General features: G+C 36.2%; 1 protein-coding gene and 1 long non-coding RNA gene across 2 annotated transcripts in view; one reads left to right on the forward strand and one right to left on the reverse strand.

Annotated features, from left to right (window-relative positions):
- LOC100748844 overlaps positions 1–24,542 on the reverse strand; it is a 403,660-nt gene that overhangs the window by 84,102 nt on the left and 295,016 nt on the right. Inside the window, exon 5 of the mRNA XM_024367091.2 lies at positions 8,280–9,343. Within this exon, the coding sequence (XP_024222859.1) occupies positions 8,280–9,343 (1,064 nt within the window). The remainder of the gene's footprint in view (positions 1–8,279; positions 9,344–24,542) is intronic.
- LOC112212699 lies at positions 539–19,228 on the forward strand. Its single transcript, XR_002946531.2, has 3 exons — positions 539–549; positions 13,411–13,413; positions 19,133–19,228. It is a non-coding gene; the product is annotated as an uncharacterized LOC112212699 (long non-coding RNA).

The raw sequence follows: 24,542 nt of genomic DNA on the forward strand, positions 1-24,542 counted from the left end.
CATTTTCAAAGAAAATTCTAACCCACGATTTCTAATTTTTAACAGATTGACAATTATACCTTAAGCCGATCTATTGCTAATTCTTGCAAGAACCGTATATGAAATATCGTTTCACTGTCAATGGATTTAACAGATTTTTCAGCATGAAACAGTATACGATCGTTTGGATGTTTGAAATATATTGCGTGAAACGTTTTGATGTTGTTTCAACAATGCGTAACTTTAGAAGCGATTAATCCTATATGTCAATAAAATCAACAGAAAATGTTCTGTCGATAAGGAAAAAATATATTATTGACTACAGATCACACTTGCATATGCATCATTTGGATGCCGGTTCGTACTGTTTTGCGACCAAGTTTTCAGGACAAAAAAGTAAAAAAGAAAATACATAAAAAAGCTCCGCTCCCCAGCGGCTTAAACCCAAAAATTGTATCATACAACGAAAAATGTAAAGCGCCGACACATAATACAGCATGGCTAAATAGAGCGACAAGCGGGAATTCATTGTTTATCGCCTTCGATTCATTGTGAAGAAAAGATTATTTAGTTCTGAAATGGAGAAAGCTTTTCAACTAGAGTATTCCGAGGTATCTCATGACAGATATCTCAGATCTTTCATTTAGTCGAGAAGCATACTTGTGAGACGTATATCAGTGATTTGTTCATCCTCAAAATGTTCAGTAGACAGCGTGAAAATATATTTGAAAATGAGGAAAGTAATGATAAAGTAGACTTCGTCAGTCTACAACTATTGTTCGAAGTGCCCAAAATCACTCCAAATATGTTTGGAATGTTTTAATAAATACCATACTATATGGCATAATGTAATATTTTATCCAGAATATAAATTAATAAAAAGTATGGTATAATGTGCTTTTAATATTTTTATGTTGTATATCCTACATGTAATATCCTATATTTAATCAACTCGATCAAGAAAAGCGTCATCCATATTTGGGTGACGGCCCCCACGGAAGTATACCCGTCACATAGATATGAGTGACGTGACGAAAAACGTGACAAGCGGCGCTCCAAGCGAAAGAGTTAAGAAATATGTACGTGTGGCTGACGACCCGATGTCATGGTGCCTCGCGGCACGTGTAGCACGATAAGCAAATCTTACAATCATCTAGCCACGGTGACTCAGCACGTACCCCAGAAACAGGAAAGAGAAAAGTCACCTCGATAAGATTGTTTACATATAAATTTCGATATAAAATTTTTCAATTCAATCTGTTAGACTGAAATGTTAAAATTAAATAATGTCAAATTTCAAACGGTAAGGTTTCAAGCGTAAAAACATTTTTACCATTTTTTCGAACATGGATTCGCGTTACCTTTTCGGTAAATACCAAACGCCTCACCCTTTTATGGACCATTGTCCATAGTCCATTGTAAAATAATAACATTGACGATGGGATTTTCCTTTTGAAAGAGATACGATTTTATGGTACCGCGAATGGCTGAGCCAATCGATCAAATAACAACGCCCCGTCGACGTCGCGCCAAACGTGTCCAGCCAATCACGCTCGATAATAGGTCGGTGGCTATCATTCCCGTTTACATTTACGTGAAAACGCGGTAAAATTACACGCCATTAAACGAACAACGTTTTATGCAAATGTCCTATGGAATTCAAACGGGATTTGTTAATTAATCAACTGCAAACGAGCTTAAATGGCGCTCAGGAAATACAATAAACTACGCGATAATCACATGCGATCGTTTCCGATTGCGGAATTCATACTGAATATGGAATCTCGGAGAATTTCACAAGTCTTTAGGTTTAAAGAAAAGTGTTCGACACTGTTCCACGTAACGCGACTTATTTTAACTTGATGTTATGAATGGTTGTTGCGCCCAAGGCAAATCATAAGTGGCACTTGGATGATTTATATTTAACAGAATTATAGAAGATGATTTTTTGACAAGGTATATTGTAAATTGGACTAGCTAATTGATATGTTTTTTCCATTCATCTCCGTTTATTCTGAATTAAGTTACGGAGATAGGAGATTTACTCTTTGACTAAGTAAAAGTGAAGTGCCTAAAGCGTTTGGAAGAAATTTTTATCAGCAAATTTATGGTATGGAAAATAACTCTTTTTCAATTATCAAACCACCGTTCGAACATCCACGGAATGGATGGTGAGAAAAAGGTACGAATATTTTCAGGAGCAGACACAAGCTGAACTAATATTACTTTTCAGTATGAATAAATTCTTCTGCAGTTAAAAATATTACAGGACATTGATTATCTTATTTGATATACAGGGTGGTTGGTAAGTGGTGATACAAGCGGAAAGGGGGTGAGTCTACGTGAAAAAAAGTTGAAAATATAGAATAAAAAATTTTTTTTTAATTTGTTCTTTTTTTTTTAATTGTTTCATCGAGACAACGATCTACAGTGAGATCCATTATAACGAGACGTGATAAAGTGCACACGTACCGAGCGAAAATTCAAAGTCGATTTTCTCGAAAACAAAGCCTCAAGCGAAAAATTTTTATTCTATATTTTCGACTTCTTTTCTCGCGCAGGATCACCCCCTTTCCGCTTGTACCGCCACTTACCAACCACCCTGTACAACTGCAAAATATAGCCTACAAATTATATTTTGTCAATTTACTAACATTATTAATACGATAAATTTGTAGCGGCACATGAGCTAAAGGACAATTCAAATCATGTTGTTGTTTTGCCTCGGAGTATCAATATCGTTAGGATACACGTAACGTAAGAATAAATAAACTTTGGACAAAACAATGTCGCCGCTGCGTGCAACCGCCGAACAAAGACGAATTTGAATTTTCCGACTCTCCCCCGACGAGTATAAGTAAATGGACGCGAACGTAAGAGTTACCAGTTCAGTTATCTATCAGTTATTAATTAGTTGTCCGAATCAGTATCTATTAGGTCATCCCATAAGTTCGTGCCGACTTTTGTCATTACACATTACACGTACATTTCATGTGTCGATTTATAAACATACGGCGATAAGGGACCAATGCACTTAAGCTTAGCTGATCGAGAACAGGCTAGAGCAGATTTTCGTAGGTATAAGATCGTAATATAGTGAACACAGTGCCTTCTAACAGTAAAAAATCACGAGTGAAATGCGTATCCATTTTCGACATCTCATGTTATATGAATTTCGAAAAGGAACTTCTGTAACAATTGCCACGAAAAACATATGTGCTGTTTACGGAGAAAATGCGCTTTCATCTCGCACCTGTAGGAAGTGGTTCCAACGTTTTAGAGCTGGGAATTTCTGTTTAGAAGTCGAGAAACGCTCTGGGCGTCCTTCTCAGACAGACGAAGATAAAATTCGGGATCTTGTTGAAAAATCACAAAGTTTGGCAGTTCGAGAGATGTCAAATGTTCTGAAAATACCTAAGACAACGATTCGTAGGTGTTTAAAAAAAATAACATATAAGCGCTCGAAAACGGCACGAACTTATGGGATGACCTAATATAAGTATCTGTCGAGTATCGATCAGTTATCAACGAGTTACAACGATTTACATTGTCTTTAGCAAATTCACTAGTACGAGCGTCTCAGCGAATATTCTCTGTATACTTATTTATTTATTATTTTAAATATACTTGACGGTTTCAACAACAAGCAATCTCGTCTTATAAATCTCACGATCAACCATCCTCTACACAAGTCCTCTACAAATTATCGTGTAAAAAATCCCTGGTCATTTCTTTTTTTTTATTATTTAATTTGTATTTTACAATTTGTCCAGCTGGAAATTTGGTAAATTTTTCTAACTTAATTGTTAAATAACATCTCATTTTCGAGTTTGACTATTTTATTTCTTTAGTGAGGAGAGTGGAGTGTTTTCTCTTTAGTCTTTGACCATTTCATATTGTCATTAGATCCACACTGGGTTGAATATCACAAAAATTCACTCGATATTTTCCTGTCGTATCGATAGGCAATGCTTCTTTTCGCTGTTGGCTGTTATTGTCGCCGGAATCGGCTTTGAAATACGTATTCTATGGAATATGAATTCATCTAAGATCTTGAGCGACCGTTTCTCTCCTTTTCCATCCCCCATCCCATTTTCCTTTCTGTTTAATCTTCTCGTTTTCGCCTTGCTTGCTTTTTCCTCGGCTGATTACGATGCGAGAAGTTGTTTACATTTTATGAACAGTTACACCGCGAAGATACAAACGAATCATGTTTGCAATTGTAATCGTTCTCGCTCGCAGCTCCATTTTCCAATCGTTTCCTGATCAAACGACACTCTTAAAGATGTTTTGAGACGCTTGTAGAGATTGAGAACGCAAGATTTCTTTGAGTTCTGAAATATGTAATTGAGTTATTACTTCAACACATGAGAAGCTTCGTATCTTTGAAATTCGAGTTTGAAAGGTCACATCTATATAACTCGTTTATTTACAAGTTTATAAACATTTATAAATATGAAATTGTATTCTTTGTCAAATATCAACCGCATTAAAGAAATTCGGTTAAAGTTTTACTTGAAAAAATGAAATTTCATATGCACCAACTTAATAGAACTATCCAGTTTCACGAAATTTCTTCAGAAACATTAGCGAAAAATGTTCAGGATGCAAAGGTCTTTGCAGTATGAAATTCCGAGTCTTTCAAGACCTTTTAGACTTTTTGAAATCAGAAACTTTCGACGTTTTCTAGGACACCGGAAGTGCTCCCGACTACTCGATAAGAATTCTAGAACGAAATAAATAGGGTACTGTTTCAAGAATGTCTTTGCAAGAAGAATACGCTAACATATATTTCAATAATAGCGAAATAGTTGTTCTTGAAAGATAGCAAGAATTATAGTCTGGCTTTCTATTATTATTTTGTTTTTGTCATTGTACGAATCTCTATAACACTTTCTAATCTAACATAGTGGAACAAATTCGAATAGCTGTGATCGTAACATACGATCGTAATTCGTTATCGTTGCTCTATTTTCCAAATTTTCTATTTTCTCTATTTTCGGTACATTCCCAATTTTGAAAATCGGTCACCCATTAAAAACGAGCGTTGGATTAACGCAACATTTCACTATACCAACTTCGGAAAAGCAGGAAAATATTTATGTTTGAGCACATATAGATATTTTTAATTTTTTTTTTATGTATGTTTGATAATTCCTCCGAAACGGTTTGACCAATCGGGATGATTTATTATGCATGTTGTAGGGCATGTTTTTCGGTTGTTCCGGTTAAAAAGAATTTTTCGATTTGGTCATCGTAAACAATTTTTTTTTTTTTAACTAACATTCTCGCACCGATCTCGTTCGGTGATTTCTTCGAAACCGCTTGACTAATGAAAACGATTCTACATCCTTCCTTTTCCATCTCGTAGGGCATGTTATTCCGCTGATCCATTTACACAATTTTATTGCGTTTGTTTTTTCTAAACTATTTTCTTGCAAAATTCCAACTTTTATGTACGTTTATCGATTATTCAGAATTGGATTGAGCTATCGGAACGAGACCTTTTGCATCTTCCAGGAATAATCTACTGCTTGGTTCCGTTTGCAAAATTTCTCAAATTCAAGTTCATTATTAACTATTCCCAATTGCACAGAATTTGTTGTTCATCAGTTTCATCTAATTCAGTGATTCCTCTGCGAATGTTGGACTGATATCGATACGATTACGAAGCAGCAACCTGGGCGAGTGTTTTGAAATTGCGTTTCTCAGTATAATCTTCAACTCGTGTTTGCATCGCAGGAAACGTCGTTCTGTGTATTCGTTTTCTGCCATAAGCCTACTTCCTTTGCAAAATGATAAATGGCATACTATTAAGTTATAACAATGTCCTTCTTTATTACTGGTCAAAATATTAGGTTGTTCGAAAACTGTCTTTCGCAAACGTGTTTTTTACAACAGTGCACCTTCATACAAACGTGAAATCAAGTCTGTGAAATGTCGCGGTGTTTATCTCAACAGAAAAAATGGATCGTACGTAATTCGACGAAATAATATAAACCAAAAAACGTTGTGCGTCTATTATTTCCTGATAAAACGAAAGAAAATTTTCGGACAACCTAATATAATACTGGTGGCGAAGTACGGATGGTTTATTCCTTATTAATATTTTATTCCTTATTTATTTTTTAATAATTAATAATAATTAAGAATTGGAACAAGTAATAAATAGATAGGAATAAATAACCGCAATATTAACGACAATGAAAACTATTTTACATTGACCCTGTAACATCGATCGATTCACTAAAAAATGTGAAATAAAAGTTTTTTTCTTAATTTGTATGTATTTTACAATCAATTCTTATTAAGAATTCTAAGTAAATTAAAAGATTTTTTGCCAAAAAAATATTGCCGATTTCGAAAAGCTCTAAAAGATACGAAGTAATTTCTATTTCATTTGTTCTTTATTGTTTGACTATTTCATATCAGACATATTAATTGTATCGCAACCTTCTTGAAGACGGTGCAAAATTAGAAAAACGACTAATATTTAATCTATTCCCATTTTTAACTGCATATCATTAGAAATTGTAACGATTGGATTTATGTAGCAATCTTCTGTAAAGTATTTATTATTATACATTTATTTTATCTTAACAAAACAACATGTGAATTATTTCGATTAATTCAAATGCAACATGCATTTGCATGAAATTCCAATATTTTACTTCAACAGCATTATGTTTACTCAATCTATATGCATTATTTTATCACTTGATCTTTATTGGCTTAACGAAATAGAGAAATAAAAAGGACAAACCACGAGGAAAATTCTAACGAGTGGAACATTTTTACCTGCGTTCTAGGTATAACGATATTTTCTCCTTCATTCGACTTTATAATTGCATGCAACGAATGTTATAGAGCTGTGAAAGGGAAATTTAGCTAGCGGAAAGGCACGAAATCGATCCACGTTCTCGCCACTCCATCTCGCTTCATCATCGCGGGACCTTTTTATCGTGCGACACGGAGATCATAAAAATATAACAAGACCGTTGCAGCCGGTTTTTCATCATGACATCGCCCATCCTATTTCGCAAGTTGCATCAGCAGCCACCGCTACGGTCGCCGTCTCGTAAAAGCAACGGAATAATAAAGGTACCCCAAAGGGCAACGACAGTGACAGAGAGACGTGAAATAGATAAATTCTCGCTACGACAAAGCGGAACATTTCGTACTCTGGTTTACTAGCAAAATGAGAAAGAGAAACAACCAAAAAGATCCGCGAATCGACGATCGAATTTTCTAACGTTCTAACATCCTACGTGAAAGCGAATATGATCGAATGTTTTTATATGAAATACAATTTCTGCAACGTTCAATTTTTTCATTCATACAACGTTCTATTTTTTTCTATTTGTCAGTTTGAATATTTTCTATATCTTCGCTGAAATATTACTTCATACCGTGCGGCGATAAAGATAAATCAACGTTTTCCCTTGTTTATCGTATTTCCTCCTCAAGTTTCTTTCTTTATGAAACGTCAGATATATGCATGTATATGTGATACTTATAAAGAAGAAAGGGGAGAATGAAACGGGAAATAAAAAGGGAGAAACAAATCTTACGTATGTACGCCTTTACGGAAAAAGCATCTCATCACGGGATAATAAAAAGAAATCAATGATTCCCTTGTTTATCGTGTTTCTCCTGTATGTAACAAAATATATACAGTCTGTCTAAAAAGTAACGGGACATATTGTTTTAATTCATTAACTCAAACATTCGATATGCATGAAGACTTAAACATTCATTTTATTCAAGCTCTGATTTTGCAACATCGACATAACATTATAAACGGTCGAGCAACAAATGAATAGATTTTTAAGGATATATTTTTGAAGCGAGCTTGAGAATATCCCTGCCATATTATGTCTGTTTGTACGGTTGCAATGTTTTCTCTACGAGATATTCGTTGGAATTTTGAATATACGAAGTGATTACAGAGACTCGAATCAGACGAAACAACGATACTTGTCTTTTATCCAAAAATTCATATACAATTGCTAGAATGAGCAAGTACATTATCACATAAAAGAAATTAGACAGACTAATAGGTATTATCAGTTTAATCGATAACACCTAGATAGCAAATAATGTTTGATGCTCATAAAACATACTTTGATATGCAAACACAGCCTCAAGATATTAATAAAAATATTGCTAGATAGCAATTACACAACAATTTATAAGAAATATGAATTAAGAAATATGAAGCCATTATTTTTCAGATCAATTGTATTTGTATAACCACAAAAGAGAAGGCGGAGAACAGAAGACGGAAAAAGGGAAATTACCTCCTTGTTACCAAGCATGCCGATTTTGCAGTCGAGCAGCATAGTGCTGCCTATTCTGGCAGTGATGTTTATCTCCTGATCGCCGTCTTCGAAGTAAGGCCCGAACTTGCCAAAGGCGCTGTCGACGCTTGGTAGCACGAACTTCCTACCAGGCAAGGATCGCTGAGTGCCGCTAGAGTTAAGCTGATCGGGCTCCATCTCGGTTTTGATCGACGGTTTGATCTCGTAAAACGCCTTCGTCGACTTACCACCCGCCAACAGCAGGTTGTTCATCGGCCTGGATTGATCCTTCCTTGATTCCATGACGTTTCTCGGGTGTTCGTTATCCTGTTGTCGCTTGTCCGCGTCTTCTGCTCCTTTGTCAATTGCAGGTACTTGGAACGAGATCGCTCTGATGTCCTCGACGTTCTTCTGCTCGATCGATTTCACTTCCGTGACGATGGTCTCACGGATTGACACGGTTGTAAACCTAATCGAGTTTTCTCTGCGAGATTTGTCCACGTTGGAACCATCTATTAACTCGTCCTCGTGCTCTATCACGTTCGACAGATCCTCATCGTCTACCTGGACGCCGTGCAAGTAGTCGTCATTCTTGGAACCAGGCGACCGGATCTCCAAAGGAACGATACTTGACGCGATTTCCCCTCGATTCGGCCGAGTCGACGAGACGAAATCATTGTTCGCGTGTTCCACTTTGTTTTCAGAGCTGTTGCGCTCTGCCGACTTTGCGTCTGATCCCAATGGATTGTGTTGTGGCTCGTGAACATCGTTCTGTGACACCGTGACGGATAACAGGTTACTTTGATCCCTTTGCAATTCCGCGACGCTACCTTCGTCCATTCGCGATACGTTCACGAGGTTCTCGTGATCGGTGAGAAAGCTGTGGATAGTTTTGGTTACTGGAGTTTCGTTGTTAGTATCGTTGACGTGCACTCGAAACACGACCGCGGTTAGATCGCTGGCGACGGTCTGGTTCGCGATCCTTTCGTCCTCCTGGATACGATGGTCCTCCTCGTCCACTCCGAAATGATTGATGCTGGGCTCGATGGCGCCGCTGTCCGCTTCTGCGACAAAGAAGTGAACCAGACAAGTTACACTAGAGAGTCGTTTCGTTTCCGGAAATGGGAAAAGGGCGAGGGAGAGGGTAATTCTTGTAACATTTGATACATTTCTTGATATTTGATACATTTTTTGAAACATTTCCTATGTCGGTTATTATTGAACGATGGACGAAGAGAGTAAAAGGTCGGAGGGTGGAAGAAGAAATATTAGATTGTCCGAAAAGTGTCTTTCTTTTATAGACCAGTGTTTTGCAACAGCTCATTTCTATACAAATATAAAACCTAATCTGTCGAACGTTGTGATCTTTATCTTGATAGAACAAACTGGATCGTACGTAAATCGATAAAATATTATAAAACGGAAAATGTTGTGCATCCGTTATTTCCTTATAAAACGAAAGAAACTTTTCGGACGACCTAATAATATATAGATATTTTTAAACGAACGCATGATAAAATTTGTCAATGAAGTTATTATATTTCTGCCATATGTTAGCCACATATATTTTTTGTATTACGTATATCATATGTATATCGTATTATTCGTATATGTATATTTCTCTAGGCGAGTGGAAAGAAATAAGAAAAGGAAACAGAGACCGCAGTGAGCAAATGTGTTGTTATGAAAAGGAGACTATATATTTGTAAATATACTTTGGAATAAAATACAAGAATTTTAATGTAGTAAAGAGATTAATCTAATTCATCAATAAACAAAGGTGCAAAACTTCCATCCATGGCTTTAACATCGATGACGTCCACGGTGCTGATGTTTCGCCGTATAAACAAATTAATCGTTAAAATCGAATGCATACGATTAGCGGTAGACTGGTTCATCGTTGTAATCGAACGTTGTAATCTTTATCTTGATAGAACAAAATGGATCACATGTAATTCGATAAAATATATTTTTTTTATTTATTTATTAAAATTACAATCAATTCTCGCGTTGAGAATTTTCAGTAATTTTTCTGGCGTGGCGCAGTGACATGGCTGATTATTTATAATAACTTAATACTTATTATAGATAAGTATAATTCATAAGTAAGTATTATAAGTAAGTAAATATTACTTAATTTAGATAAGTAATTGAATCTAGCGTTTAGATCTAGCGGGTAATGTCTCTTCAGCCTGCGAATCTGGTCCGTCGTATCAAGTAGTCCAGTGATTAGGGGGTTTCGGTGTTTGTTGATTCTTTTGCTATATCTGTCGCTATATTTTGCTGTTTCCTCTTTGACTGTGGGTATCTTGAGGTCGCGGTGTATTGTTTCGTTGGTAACATACCAAAGTGCATCAATTAGGGATCTTAGCGTTTAAAATAATATAAAACGGAAAATGTTGTGCATCCATTATTTCCTTATAAAACGAAAGAAACTTTTCGGACGACCTAATAATATATAGATATTTTTAAACGAACGCATGATAAAATTTGTGGTACGAGGGTGTTCATGTTATTGAGCTATGTTTTTTAGATTTATTTTTGAACAAGTATGTAGCGGCCCTCGACAACAAAGAACTTTCTAATGGTTTCGTCGGTACAAAGCATAGCATCGTAGACTGTTTACGAGAAAAAGACGAAACATAAGGACAGCCGCGTAAGTGCCGGCAAGCCTAATGAGTCATCGAATCCCTACAGTTTTTCCGTCAAATACTCGGAAGCGTTTCAAAATAAACGAAAATAAATCCAGTCATAGAACCTTCCGCTGCGAAAACAATCCTACCCACAGGTGACCATAACTAAAATTCCAATTCCAAACAAAGATTCAGTCAGATATCTGGGCATAATCCTGGATAGAAGAATAACATGGAAACGACACATCGTAAATAAATCCAAGCAACTGAAATTAAAATTAAAAAACTTCTATTGGCTCATTGGCAGATGTTCCAAATTATGCGTGCAGAGTAAAATAATTCTATATGAACATGAATATCGCGAGTTTTTTGTGGTATACGAAGTCAATAGAATCTTAGACATCGATCTTCCATAGCATCGTTGAACAATAAATTTTTCATAGACATAAAACAAGTCGAGAAAAGATATGGATAAAGGAACTGGAGAAAATAAAAACTCCTCACAGAATATTTACATATGAATAGCTATACCTACTTCTTATATCTTATGACAACTATTGTTCAGTTGTTCATTAATACTTATAATTATTTTCCACCTCTCCAATAATTCATTTATTCCATCACTTTTGATGTAATAATTTTTACTATTAAAATATATCAGAACCTTCCAAGTAATTTGAAGAGGATGTTGAATGAAGTGCCTAAGAAGTACCCTTGATGTTCAACAAAGAGGTTTATTTAACAATTAACAGTCAACTATCAACAATCAACGATTAACGATCAATAATTAACCCCTTCCCGTACTTTATCGAGTCAGACTCGCGATGAAGATTTTGGCCCAAACATGAATATCGNNNNGCGACCAGATACTTGGACCAAACATAAATATCGCGACTCTGACTCGCGACCAGATACTTGGGCCAAATGTAAACATAACAAGCCGAGCTCGCGGATTATTTTTTTGCCCGTTACGATCGTGACTGAATGTTAGTTGCTGTTTACGAGCATCGGTCTGGTCTGTTTAGCGCGCGTCGATGTTTACCGCTTGGGCCCGAGTTTCGTCGACTAAATGGCACGGGAAGGAGTTTACAATCATGCTTCTCGAATGTGTTTGCTTCGCTATTTCGCTAGACCTTTCGCACTTCGCCAGCTCGGAACGGAATGAATCTTTTCTTTCTTTTTTGCCGCCCCTCAATATCCCCACTATGCTTTATGAAGCCAAGTTAAAACTTGTTTGGGCCTATGGGGATCCAACTATGGGGAATAGCGAGTAATTCCAACATAAAAATTCTTCAACGATTCCAATCGAAAACTCTAAGATCCTTAATAGATGCACCTTGGTATGTTACCAACGAAACAATACATCGCGACCTTAAGGTACACACTGTTAAAGAAGAAATATCCAAATTCAGTAACAGATATAATATAAGAGTTAACAACCACCAAAACCCATTAGTTACTCAATTACATGACACGACGGATCAGATTCGCATTTAAACATTAGATTTAAACATTAGATTCAACTAGAATCAAACATATTATAAACTCTTATAATCCAAATTACAGTACCATGCCAAAATAATTTACTTATAATTCTCAATGAGAACTGATTGTAAAGAGTCTACCAAATAAAAAAAAATATCCCCGCTATCTACGCGTTTGTTAGGCGTTCGCGACCGTTGCCACTGTGATATCAATCCACATCAGAGACCAAGGCCACACACCGCGGGCAAGATAGCATCCAGATGTCTACACATCCTTATCGCGTACTCTCAATAGTCTTAGGGACCCACCATAAATCTGGTCATTTTCATAGTTAAGGTCCTTCAGACCAAACAAGGATCTTTTATTTCAGGTATCCTTTACATTTATTGTTTACCACGGGAAGATACGGGAAACTTGGTTTTTCTTCGCGACCGTTGCCACTGTGACATCAATCCACATCAGAGACCAAGGCCACACACCGCGCGCAAGATAGCATCCAGATGTCTACACATCCTTATCGCGTACTCTCAATAGTCTTAGGGACCCACCATAAATCTGGTCATTTTCATAGTTAAGGTCCTTCAGACCAAACAAGGATCTTTTATTTCAGGTATCCTTTACATTTATTGTTTACCACGGGAAGATACGGGAAACTTGGTTTTTCTCACGTTCGGTATCTTCCGTTAGCAATTTTCTCTCGAGGGCGGCTGAGACCCTTCCTAGTCCACCAACATTCCTATGATCCAATCGAAAGCAATGTCTATCGCCCTCACTTTCCTAGCCAAAATTGTCCTTAACGAATCAGCTCATCTCGTGGCCTTAGACACACCCAACCCTAGCTTTCCTCCGCCACAACATTGTCACTAAACTTCACTTATTCTTTATCTTTAGAATGGTCGACATCTTTTTACCTAGTTTCTACCCTTAAACCAGTCGCGTACTTAACGCATCAGTGTAACTAGGTTTTATGTAAAGTTGTTAGAGTGAATTGTGATTTATGTGTGTTAATTCAGTTTGTTTTAATGATGTTCAGTTTTTTAACCCAAGATACAATTTTAAATACATTTTAGTATTCGCAATAAACTGTGAATTTTGGTAATGATGTGATGTGTACCGCGGCGGTACGACGTAGCCATACTATATTATGTGTCGGCGTTTTACATTTTTTGTGTTTAATACAATTTTTGGGTTTAAGCCGCTGGGGAGCGGTGCTTTTACATGATTTTGTTCTTTTTTTTTATTTTTTCTGTCCTGAAAACTTGGTCGCAAAACAGGACGCTTCGGTAGTCTGCTTTTTGGGTGCTGTGTAACAAATATAACATAAGAGTTAACAACCACCAAAACCCACTAATTACTCAATTATTTGACACGACGGATCAGATCCGCAGACTAAAAAGACATTACCCTTTTGATTTAAACATTAGATTCAGCTAGAATCAAACATACGATGATCATCTACTATACACGATATAGTACCACACCAGAAAAATTTACTTATAATTCTCAATGAGAATTGACTGTAAAATTCTGCCAAGTAAAAAAAAAGAATACTTGGAAGGTGTACATGATGACGGTCGCGGACGATTACGAACACGTGCCTAGTGGGGATATTGAGAGGCGACAAAAAAGAAACGAAATGGATCAAGAGAAGAGTTGAGTTGTGACCGAGAAGCGTGATTGAGCAGTCGAAATCGAGAATTGTTAATAAATATATTGTTAAAAAAAAAGGAGAGTATTTCTTTGGCACCCTACAGGTCCTACTAAACCACCTCAAGTATCTAGAAGAATCGAATTATTAAAAGATTCACCTATCCTTGTCAGCAAAGTAACATAAATAAAATGTGTTTTTCAAATTATCACTTCGGTGTTTTCCAGAGTTAGAATCTTACAAAGTTAGTTAGAAAATTACAAGACGATATTTTTCATATTGCTTTATGATAATTATTTTCTTTACTGATAATTTTTGTCAATAAAACAAGGTATATTCAAAGATAGTTTTTCATATTTTTAAAAAACCAATACCTTTGTATCATTTTATTTCAACGAAACTACGTAAATATTAAACCTTTTTTACTCATCGATCGAAAAATGACCAAAAACCACGAATTCTCCGATCGAAAAGTTTCATTGCGATAAAAATTTGCTCTCTGTTTGAAAACGGGTATGTAATGTAGTATATTCTCCAAAGAACTCTACAAATATCGACTATTCTGTATGCAACAAAAATATAGAAATATCAAACCTTCCATAGGTTGAAAAATTCCCTGTAAACTACCAATTTCCAGAACAAAATGTTTTATTGTATATGTTCTCTTCACTTCGGAAATATGATTGAAATATAGTATATTCTCTACAAAACTCTACCAGTATCAAAGTTCCCATATTCATCAATAAAAGACTTTCCAAAAAACTGTAAGGTCCTAAATTTTCCTTTCGATATACATCGATCGAAAATTCCCAGAATTCATGAGTTCTCTGAATCAGATATTGAAAAACATGTCCCTTCTGTATTTATCAATTAAAAAATTCCCAAAACTATGGATCATAGCGACAAATATAGCAAAAGAGTCAACAAACACCGAAATCCCCTAATCACTGGACTACTTGATACGACGGACCAGATTCGCAGGCTGAAGAGACACTACCCGCTAGACCTAAACGCTAGATTCAATTAGTTATCTAAATTAAGTAATATTCACTTATTTATAATACTTACTTATAAATTATACTGATCTATAATAAGTATTAAGTTATTATAAATAATCAGCCATGTCACTGCAAAACGCCAGAAAAATTACTGCAAATTCTCAACGCGAGAATTGATTGTAATTTTAATAAATAATAAAAAAAAAACTATGGATTCTCAGGAAGAAACCTATCGTCGCCATCAAAATTTCATATTCGTCGGCAGAAAATTTCCGACAACCACGATCTTCCGGAACAAAATGTCTCTTGCGATCAGAGTTTAGAGTTTCCTTGAAGCCAAGATTTCTGGATCTTCTTTTACTTCTGTAATTACTTGCAGAATGAACAGGCTTGTCGGAAATGCTCGTTGTTATATTAGGTTGTCCGAAAAGTTTCGTTCGTTTTATGAAGAAGTAACAGACGCACAACGTTTTTGTTTTATATTATTTTGTCGAATTGCGTACGATCCATTTTGTTCTGTTGAGATAAACACCGCGACATTTCACAGATTTGGTTTCACGTTTGTACGAAGGTACACTGTTGTAAAAAAATTACGTTTGCGAAAGAAAGGTACTTTTCGGGCAACCTAAATAGGTTAAATAATTGCATTCGCGCATCTTTTAGTACTTATCGAAAAATGACGTTTCATCATCTCACTAAAACGACCCGGTTCTTGCGTTCTATGAATATGTAACTCTGTCTCCCTACAGCGCGTGACTCGAGCGCGGATAACAAGGAGAAGAGAGAATATCGTAGCCCTCGGGCGGCTCCGCTGCACACACTCTATACTTTCCACGAGACTTTCAAGTGAGATACGCGTCATTTGTAATTTCACGTCGAAACGAATATCTCGCGAGCGAGAACTCGACCCAAGCCTCTTTTTCCATGGTTATGCCAGGTAGTTGGCGTATCGACTCCTTTCTTCCAACCTTTACACGAGCACGTACCAACGATTTACTCTTCTCAAACTTCCATTTTGTACGTCTCTCCGCTATGTCTTCTGTTCTTATTCAACTATGTGTGATATGAGATTAATGAAAATTATGATACACCTGTGATACTCGGATTTAACGTAAAATACATGTGGATGAGGGATTTGATGTATACATTTGAGTGTCAGGGACTTAATATGTAGATAAGGATATAGAGCGATATATTACGTGCGCAAAGTAGGAATACTGGATTAATTAGCGCTGAGAAATGTGTTCTTGCTAATGGATTTTACGTAGCCTTATTTAACAACTTATACTATAATAGATTATAGTGAATATTCAGATTTGAATATTTTATATTTCTCTCCTATCTTTTTCTTTCATTTTTATATATAATTACTATCTATATGAAAAGTTATTAGTTATTAATAATAAGTTAACAATTAGGTTGATGATAATGAGAACAGCATGTATGTAAACTCTCTAAGATTTCAAATGCGGATAAACAAGGGGACTTTCTCTGTTTTACGGACAGCACGACTTCTTTTGTTTTACGGACAGAGCGGCTTTCTTTGTTTTACAGAGAGCCATTTTGAGAGACACGCATTTCCCAAACGGACGGACAGAGATCAACATCGGAGATAGACAAGATCACAGAAGAAAGAGTAATTATTTAAAACATTGAAGATTGACGGAGAAAGATCAGTAGCTCAGGACGTTGAAAATCGATTTTCGATTTTCAGGTAGACATTGCACAGAACTTGCTATTTATTGTTTACTGTTATTAATTGGTTGTTGTTTATTTAATTATTACTGTTATTAATTGTTGTTAATTATTAATTGTTGTTTACTCCTGTATTTCATTTAAGTATTTTCACAATAAACTCGATTTTCAGAATCTATCCCTGAATTATCTTAGAATTGAACCTCATATGTATATATTTCGGGACGAAAGAAGAATTTTTTTTTTATTTGGAAGTAGTTTGCAATCAATTCTCATTGAGAATTATAAGTAAATTATTCTGGCGTGGTACTATAACGTGAATAATAAGTGATTATCGTATGTTTGATTTCTAGCTGAATCTGATGTTTAAATCTAGAGGGTAATATCTTTTTAGCCTGCGGATCGAAAGAAGAATAAATTTATTCCAGTCGCATTACGATAAAATATATTAAACGAGATTGAAGAACTCAAATTTTATGAGCGAAGTTAAATTTGTACGGGACGTCTGACAATTTTCTGGCTCAACAACTACATTATATAGGTAGTCGTTAACGTTGCGCTATCATATGAATCTTAAATTCAAAAATCCTGATTACTTAACGTACATTCGACCTTCCATTTTCTTCGTCTAGATTCTTCTCCTTAAAACGTCATCTTATCTTAAGAAAAATTTAAAACTAAATTTTTCAGAAATCCAGAATGAATAAGCACGCGTGATTTCTAACGAACATCTACTTTATCCTTAATCGAAATTCTATGGTTTATACTTTATTCTTCTGCAACAATTAATTCCAAGGTTCTTCAACTTTCGCTTGAGTGCCGCCTGAGGAGAATTACCGGAAGTTCTAGAGGAAGTAGTTCGTCTTGTTGCGCATTCTTTCCATACGTTGGCGCGAAACTCACGCCATTTACCGTAGGAATTATAACGCGGATTAAAATTTCGTCGCATTCTTCCGTGGCCGGCATTCACGAAACGTTCTCGCTGGAATGCCCTTCCGGAACGAAATAGCCGCCATGGCGGCCGGAAAAATTCCAGACGGCTGTCGCCCGTGGTAACAATGCTACCATCTAATTTCTTTTCCTCGCGGTCTAGCGTGTTCTCCCTTCCGTTGAAAAAATATCATCACACTCTGGAAACTTCATTTTAATGCGTTCCATTGGATGGTGTTTCCTACTTTTATTTATTTATTTTTATCAGGGAAGACGATGTTGAATAAACGAATTTATTTGTAAAACTAAAAATTTGTTATTAAAAATGGAAATCAGAAAGACAACTTCATGAAATTTCCAACTTCGTGTCAATAATTAAGTTTTGATTTCGTGACTATTAATTTGTACATTGATCTATTTATGCAGTACATTAACACTTTGCCATCCACATAAATATGCTAGTAACTTTAACAAGTTGCTGGTGTTTTTTGTTAAAAAATTTCAAGATGATAAACTTTGCGTAAAGAGTTGAGTTGCGCGTGACACCAACGTGGTATCAGCAGACACTAACATTTGGCCTGCACCTGACAACGCGTTGGTGTCACCGAACGTGAAAATGTTAATTTATCTTTCTATGAAAGAAGTTCCGTTGTTTGATCGAGAGAAAAAGGGGGGTTTGGAAAGTAGTATAACCTAAAATTGGAAGAATTTTTCAAAAAGCCAGGTAAAGCGGTAAAAATTCTGAAAATAAATTATATTGTTATTTCTGTATTCAGAGGTAAGATCACAAAAAGCTATTATTTTATTCTTTGGATAAATCTAACATAAATCACATCGTTCTGAGCCGAAAACCTTCTTTGCACTTTCTAACATGAACTAGGGATAAAAACAAAAGAACATCTTAAACCTATCGATTGTATCTAGAACTATCTTCTAGTTACTATTTATTGTAACTAGCGCATTTGCGTATGGATGGCGAGCGCGAACTCACGTTGTCATTTTCAACAAATTATCTATTAGGTCATCCCATAAGTTCGTGCCGTTTTTCGAGCGGTTATATATGTTATTTTTTTTAAACACCTATGAATCGTTGTCTTAGGTGTTTTCAGAACATTTGAATTGTCAAACTTTGTGATTTTTCAACAAGATCCCGAATTTTATCTTCGTCTGTCTGAGGAGGACGCCCGGAGCGTTCCTCGTCTTCTAAACAGAAATTCCCAGCTCTAAAACGTTGGAACCACTTCCTACAGGTGCGAGATGAAAGCGCATTTTCTCCGTAAACAGCACATATGTTTTTCGTGGCAATTGTTACAGAACTTCCTTTCCACAATTCATATAACATGAGATGTCGAAAATGGATACGCATTTCACTCGTGTTTTTTTACTGTTAGAAGTCACTGTGTTCACTATATTACGATCTTATACCCACGAAAATCTGCTCTAGCCTGTTCTTGATCAGCTAAGCTCAAGTGCATTGGTCCCTTATCGCCGTATGTTTATAAATCGACACATGAAATGTATAGACAAAAGTCGGCACGAACTTATGGGATGCCCTAATAATTTTGATAACTAATTTAGGTTCTTAGAAAAATTATCAAAAGCTTTAAGTTTTTAGGTGTGCGTTTATGATTATCCATTATTTTCGGCCCACAACCAACTATGTTGAAGAAAGGTAGGAGAAGGAAGAAATATCTTAAATCTTATTGTTAGGTCAGATGGTTGCATGTTAATTTGCAAGATATTTTGAAGTGTATGCTTACATAAGAAAATAATACTTCTTCGTGTCTTAAAATTTATCTGTAAAAGGATTTGGTTCCAATATTTTTCGAATATGTCTGAAAGTAGTAGAAATTCAAAGACAGTGAAAGAAGAAAAAGAAACTTGGATACCACTGTGTAAAATCATATAAAGTAGTATCATGGAGATTTTTGTTACTATTGCAAGGGCGAGAATAAAGATTGGAGGAATGTTGGCACGATTTTTAAAGAAACGAGGACATTTACGACGCTACACTCTCTTTTCGGCGATGTTTCATGGAAGATCAAAGAGAGTACCAGCTTTTTGCTTTTCAGAGTTACTGTCTAAACTGGATCTTCATCTGATAGGTCGATGTGTGCTGTTTCCAACTAATCACAATTGTAATACCAAATTTCATAATACAACGTCCAACAAACTAATGGTTAGATACTGTGAAAAATCATATTTTTATGAATATAACTAGAGAAATGGAATTAAATAAACATTTACTTCATCTAGCAAATATTATCACCGGTACTATACTTCGAATATTTTTTCTATTTTTACAAATCATATGCCCTGTCTGGACCTACGGAATCCAACTATGGGGAACAGCAAGTAACTCCAACATTGAAATACTTCAACGCTTCCAATCGAAAACGCCTAAGATCCTTAATAGACGCACCTTGGTACGTTACCAACGAAACAATACATCGCGACCTCAAGATACCCACAGTCAAAGAGGAAATAGCAAAATATAGCGACAAATATAGCAAAAGAGTCAACAAACACCGAAACCCCCTAATCACTGGACTACTTGATACGACGGACCAGATTCGCAGGCTGAAGAGGCACTACCCGCTAGACCTAAACGTTAGATTCACTTAATTATCCAAATTAAGCATATGCACTTACCTATAACACTAATAAATTATACCTATCTATAATAAGTATAATTTATTGAATATAGTATAATAAAGTATATAAGTATAAGTAGTTTCTCCCATGATCGTGACTACGTCCAGTGACCCGCTACGTCACTTCGAGCCCGAACCCATCGTCATAAAGTCAGATTGGAACATTAAAACTATTTCTTATTTTTATTACTTAAGTGTAGCTACAGTAAAAGTCTGGACTAGAGTATTGGGGTTTTTCCCAACATTCCAGACGGGAAATCCCGATCTTTCATCTGAGACATATAATATACAAAATTGCACAAAATATCCAAAGTAAGGTGGTCGCTATAATATTTGGAGTGTAAAACAAATATTTATTTAGGTTCCATTTCTTTAGCTGTCTTTATTCGCAGTCTAGTCGTAGCTAGAGCACATCATTTCGAGCATGTCTCTATCGAAGAACCAATTGTAAAAATCATTTAGACCGCGTGCTAGGGTTATAATTCCTATACAAAATGGCATGTTATGGAGTGGAAAAAAAGACGGGTGAAAGAAGCGAAGGACGTGCGAAAAAGTTGTACTAATTTGCCGTAATTGCTGGCCGAAGAAAGGGCGATCAGTCACGTAACTTCGCTTAATTGCGGAACTGTGCACATCGATCATAATTTTTCGCGATTTGCAGCTCGTGCTCGCCGGCGAAATTCGCGGATTATTTTTGCCACTCTCGTTTGTTCGCAACCAAAATTTTTTCCCTCGTTATCAGACCGATTCCTCTTCTTTCTTTTCGCGCAAGCCTCTTTCATTACACTGCGGATATTGCGGATATTGAAGGAAAATGTTTACCGCGACGTTATGGATCCGCAAGGCGAGCTTAGCTCGCGCGAGAAGCAGAGACAGCGCGATTACACGTCAGGCTAATCGGAAGTTGCGGAGAGGAAATCGTTGAAGAGCGATCGTAGCTACGGAAATGAGCGGAGAACATTTTGCAGAATCGTAGACTCGTTCAAGCACTGAGAAGTTAGCTTCCTAAGAGTCGAAAAACACTAGCGTATTGGGAAGTGTTTTTCCGAATTGAAGTTGGGAGTAAAGTTGGAAGTAAGATGAAAGGACTCAGGAAACTTCTGATCAAAGAGAAGTCCAAAAATTAGCTATAGGGTGGTGGACAGAAAATGTTCGAAGCTGATACTGTTATTGATAAATATAATTTTAGTAACTTTAGATCTAGATATTTTGTACTATTTAGTGATATCTGGACTGTATATTGTATCTGTTCATTGTTCTTGCAGAATATTTTTGTTCTGTAAAATTATCGTGTTCTTCGCTTAAATTTACCATTTACATTGTCTTTTGTTCCCTACTGTATATTAAGTATACAAGGTGGCATTGTTAAATTAATTAGCTAAGGTTACATAGAATGTCCAACACTGTGAAAAATTCATTGAATTCTTTCATTTCATTTATTCTTGCTTTTATCTACGGATGAAAACACCAATTATCCGCCGTGTTTCTCCAAAGTGTCCAAAGTGAAATAGTATTTCACTTCGCGATAACTAGTATTTCCAATTTGTACTTGTCCCTGTTTTATACATCTTTAAAGAATGGTTTAATTAATAGAATCATAAATTTAATATATTCTATTGTAGTATCGTGGAAATTAAGATATAAATTTTTTCCCGATTACTTACAATTTATTAATAATGAATTAAATATACAAGTATAAATTGGACAGAAAACGATGTTTGTTTAACTGAAACTAAATGCGATACCCGTATCTATATCAAATAAATTTACAGTTATTTGGCAACTCTCGTCACAACGAATCTAACACACTCTCTCTCTCTCTCTCTCTCTCTCTATTTCTCTCTCTCTCTAGCAACTCTACAACTGACAACTCGATCGATTCTCTCAACTCTACTCTTCGATGTCTCGATCAACTCTGACTCTCGCAACACAATCTCTTTTCGATTCGCATAATGTGACCTCTCTCGGTCGTCCCTCCTTGAAACACGAAACCATCCTAACTGCTCTAATGTTGTTTGTTGTTTTTCTCATATCTCTGTAAGAACTAGATGACTTTAATCACATAGGCGCTCTTAAATGTAAACGAACCACAGAAGGACGACGTACAGGGTTTTTTCTAATTTCAATCGACCCTAATTTAAATTACTTTACGATATTACACTATTTTGAATGTACTATATCTAACTTAAATTGAATATAATTTCAAACATTTTTGGTAGATAATTAATATAATAATAATAATATCAGAATCTTCTTATTTAGAAATAAGACGATTGCTATTTATAATGCTAAGGGGTAACAGCAACTGAATTGCTTTTCGACATAAATCACAAGACTAATATTTGTAACTCGGTCACAAAATACCGGTACGATGTTTTATCTTCGATGATGGACGTGATTAATCTTTGGTAGGTCAGTTGTTTGCGCGTAAACGAATTTCACAGATTATTTCCGGCCGACGCGGTGGGCAGTGTCATAAAAAGCGACGAACTGTGATCTCTTCTCGTGTTATGTGTTTTTTTCACTCGATCGATGGAGCACGGTGAACGGTCAAAGCATTTATCGGCCGGCCGAACAGAATCGCTTACGCAGCGATACATGTGACCGGAGTAAATAATCGCGTTCGTCGCGAAAATTCGTCGGACTTTGCGCGTCACCGACAAAAACCGATAGAAGAGTCTATTCAGTGATACGATGGTAAAATTACACTATCACGTCAATTCCATTCTGTTGAAAGATGCAAATGAATCGAGTACCTATTGTTGTACTTATTGTACTTAATGTTGTTATACAGGGTGATTGGTAACTGGTGGTACAAGCGGAAAGGGAGTGATTCTAGGCGAAAAAAGAAGTCAAAAATATAGAATAAAAATATTTTCTTTTTAATTTTTCCATCGAGACAACGATCTACAATGAGATCCGTTATAACGAGACGTGATAAAGTGCACGCGTACCGAACGAAAATTCAAAGTCGATTTTCTCGAAAACAAAGCCTCAGACGAAAAATTTGTATTCTATATTTTCGACTTCTTTTTTCGCGTAGAATCACCCCCTTTCCGCTTCTACCACTAGTTACCAGCCACCCTGTATATAGTGATATAACAGTACGGTTTGATGGAATATTTAAGAAAAATTATAGATTATAGGACGATATTCTGTTTGTAAAATGATAATTGGGGTGTCAAAGGAAGGCACCGACTCTTTAAAATTATTAATATTTGAAGCAAAAGTATTGTTAGCGATCATCGCTACTACGGCTGTGGTATTTCGTTTAGAGTACCTGGGCGATTGCATGAAGGGGACACTTCACGCCTAAAAGCACTGGCTAACTAGTCGAAACTCTAAACTCAGTATAGAAAATAAACTAAAAATCCACAAAACGATAATAAAACCAATTTGGACATACGGAATACAGTGGTATTCCCATAGTGATGGGAGACAGCAGCAATGAGCCAGATAAATAAACTAGAGTAGCTATAATCGAAGATATTGAGAACAATAGTCAACGTCCCATGGTGTTGGAAACAAGAATATACGCAAAGACTTAAAAATACCAACGATCAAAAAAGAAATCGGTAGGTACGCAGAAAAATAGAAGGAAAGAGCGGCAAACATCCAAACCAGCTGACTGCTGAAGCGAGCAAAACTGTCATAGAAAGAAGACTAAAAAGAAAACACCCCACTGACCTCACTAAAGAAATAAAATAGTCAAACTCGAAGATGGTATCCCGCTAGGGGTAGCCATCCACATGTGTATTCATCAATTAACACTTTGCTAACCGCTAGCGGTTCAACAGCTTAGCAACTCGGGTGTCACGTCGATTCGGGGTAATTTCACGTTCCGCGCGTAAGGTGAGATATTCGCACTTCAATTATGATCGTTATTACAAATTTTATTAGAAACTGACAGAGTAACGATACAGAATGTTTTAACAGAACAAAATAGAATGTCGAGTACTGACTTGGGAGGTATTTTTATGTCAAGGGTTTGGTTCCTGTGGAGGGGTTATCGCTGGATGCCGGGTACATGGGGATTCCGTTACTGCTTAGTTACTGTTTTGATGGCTAAGGTATCTGAGATATAATTATCTTTTCGCTGCATTCCCACGGTCATCGTGACACGGGCGCAGATTCTCCCTGGCACCGGCTCTGTTTCGATTTAGACTCTCCAATACCATTCTTTTCGTTCATCGCGAACGGTAAGTTTTTCAAATTGGTAT

Source organism: Bombus impatiens, unplaced genomic scaffold (genome assembly GCF_000188095.3).
Source record: "Bombus impatiens unplaced genomic scaffold, BIMP_2.2 scf_0276, whole genome shotgun sequence".
NCBI lineage: Eukaryota > Metazoa > Arthropoda > Insecta > Hymenoptera > Apidae > Bombus > Bombus impatiens.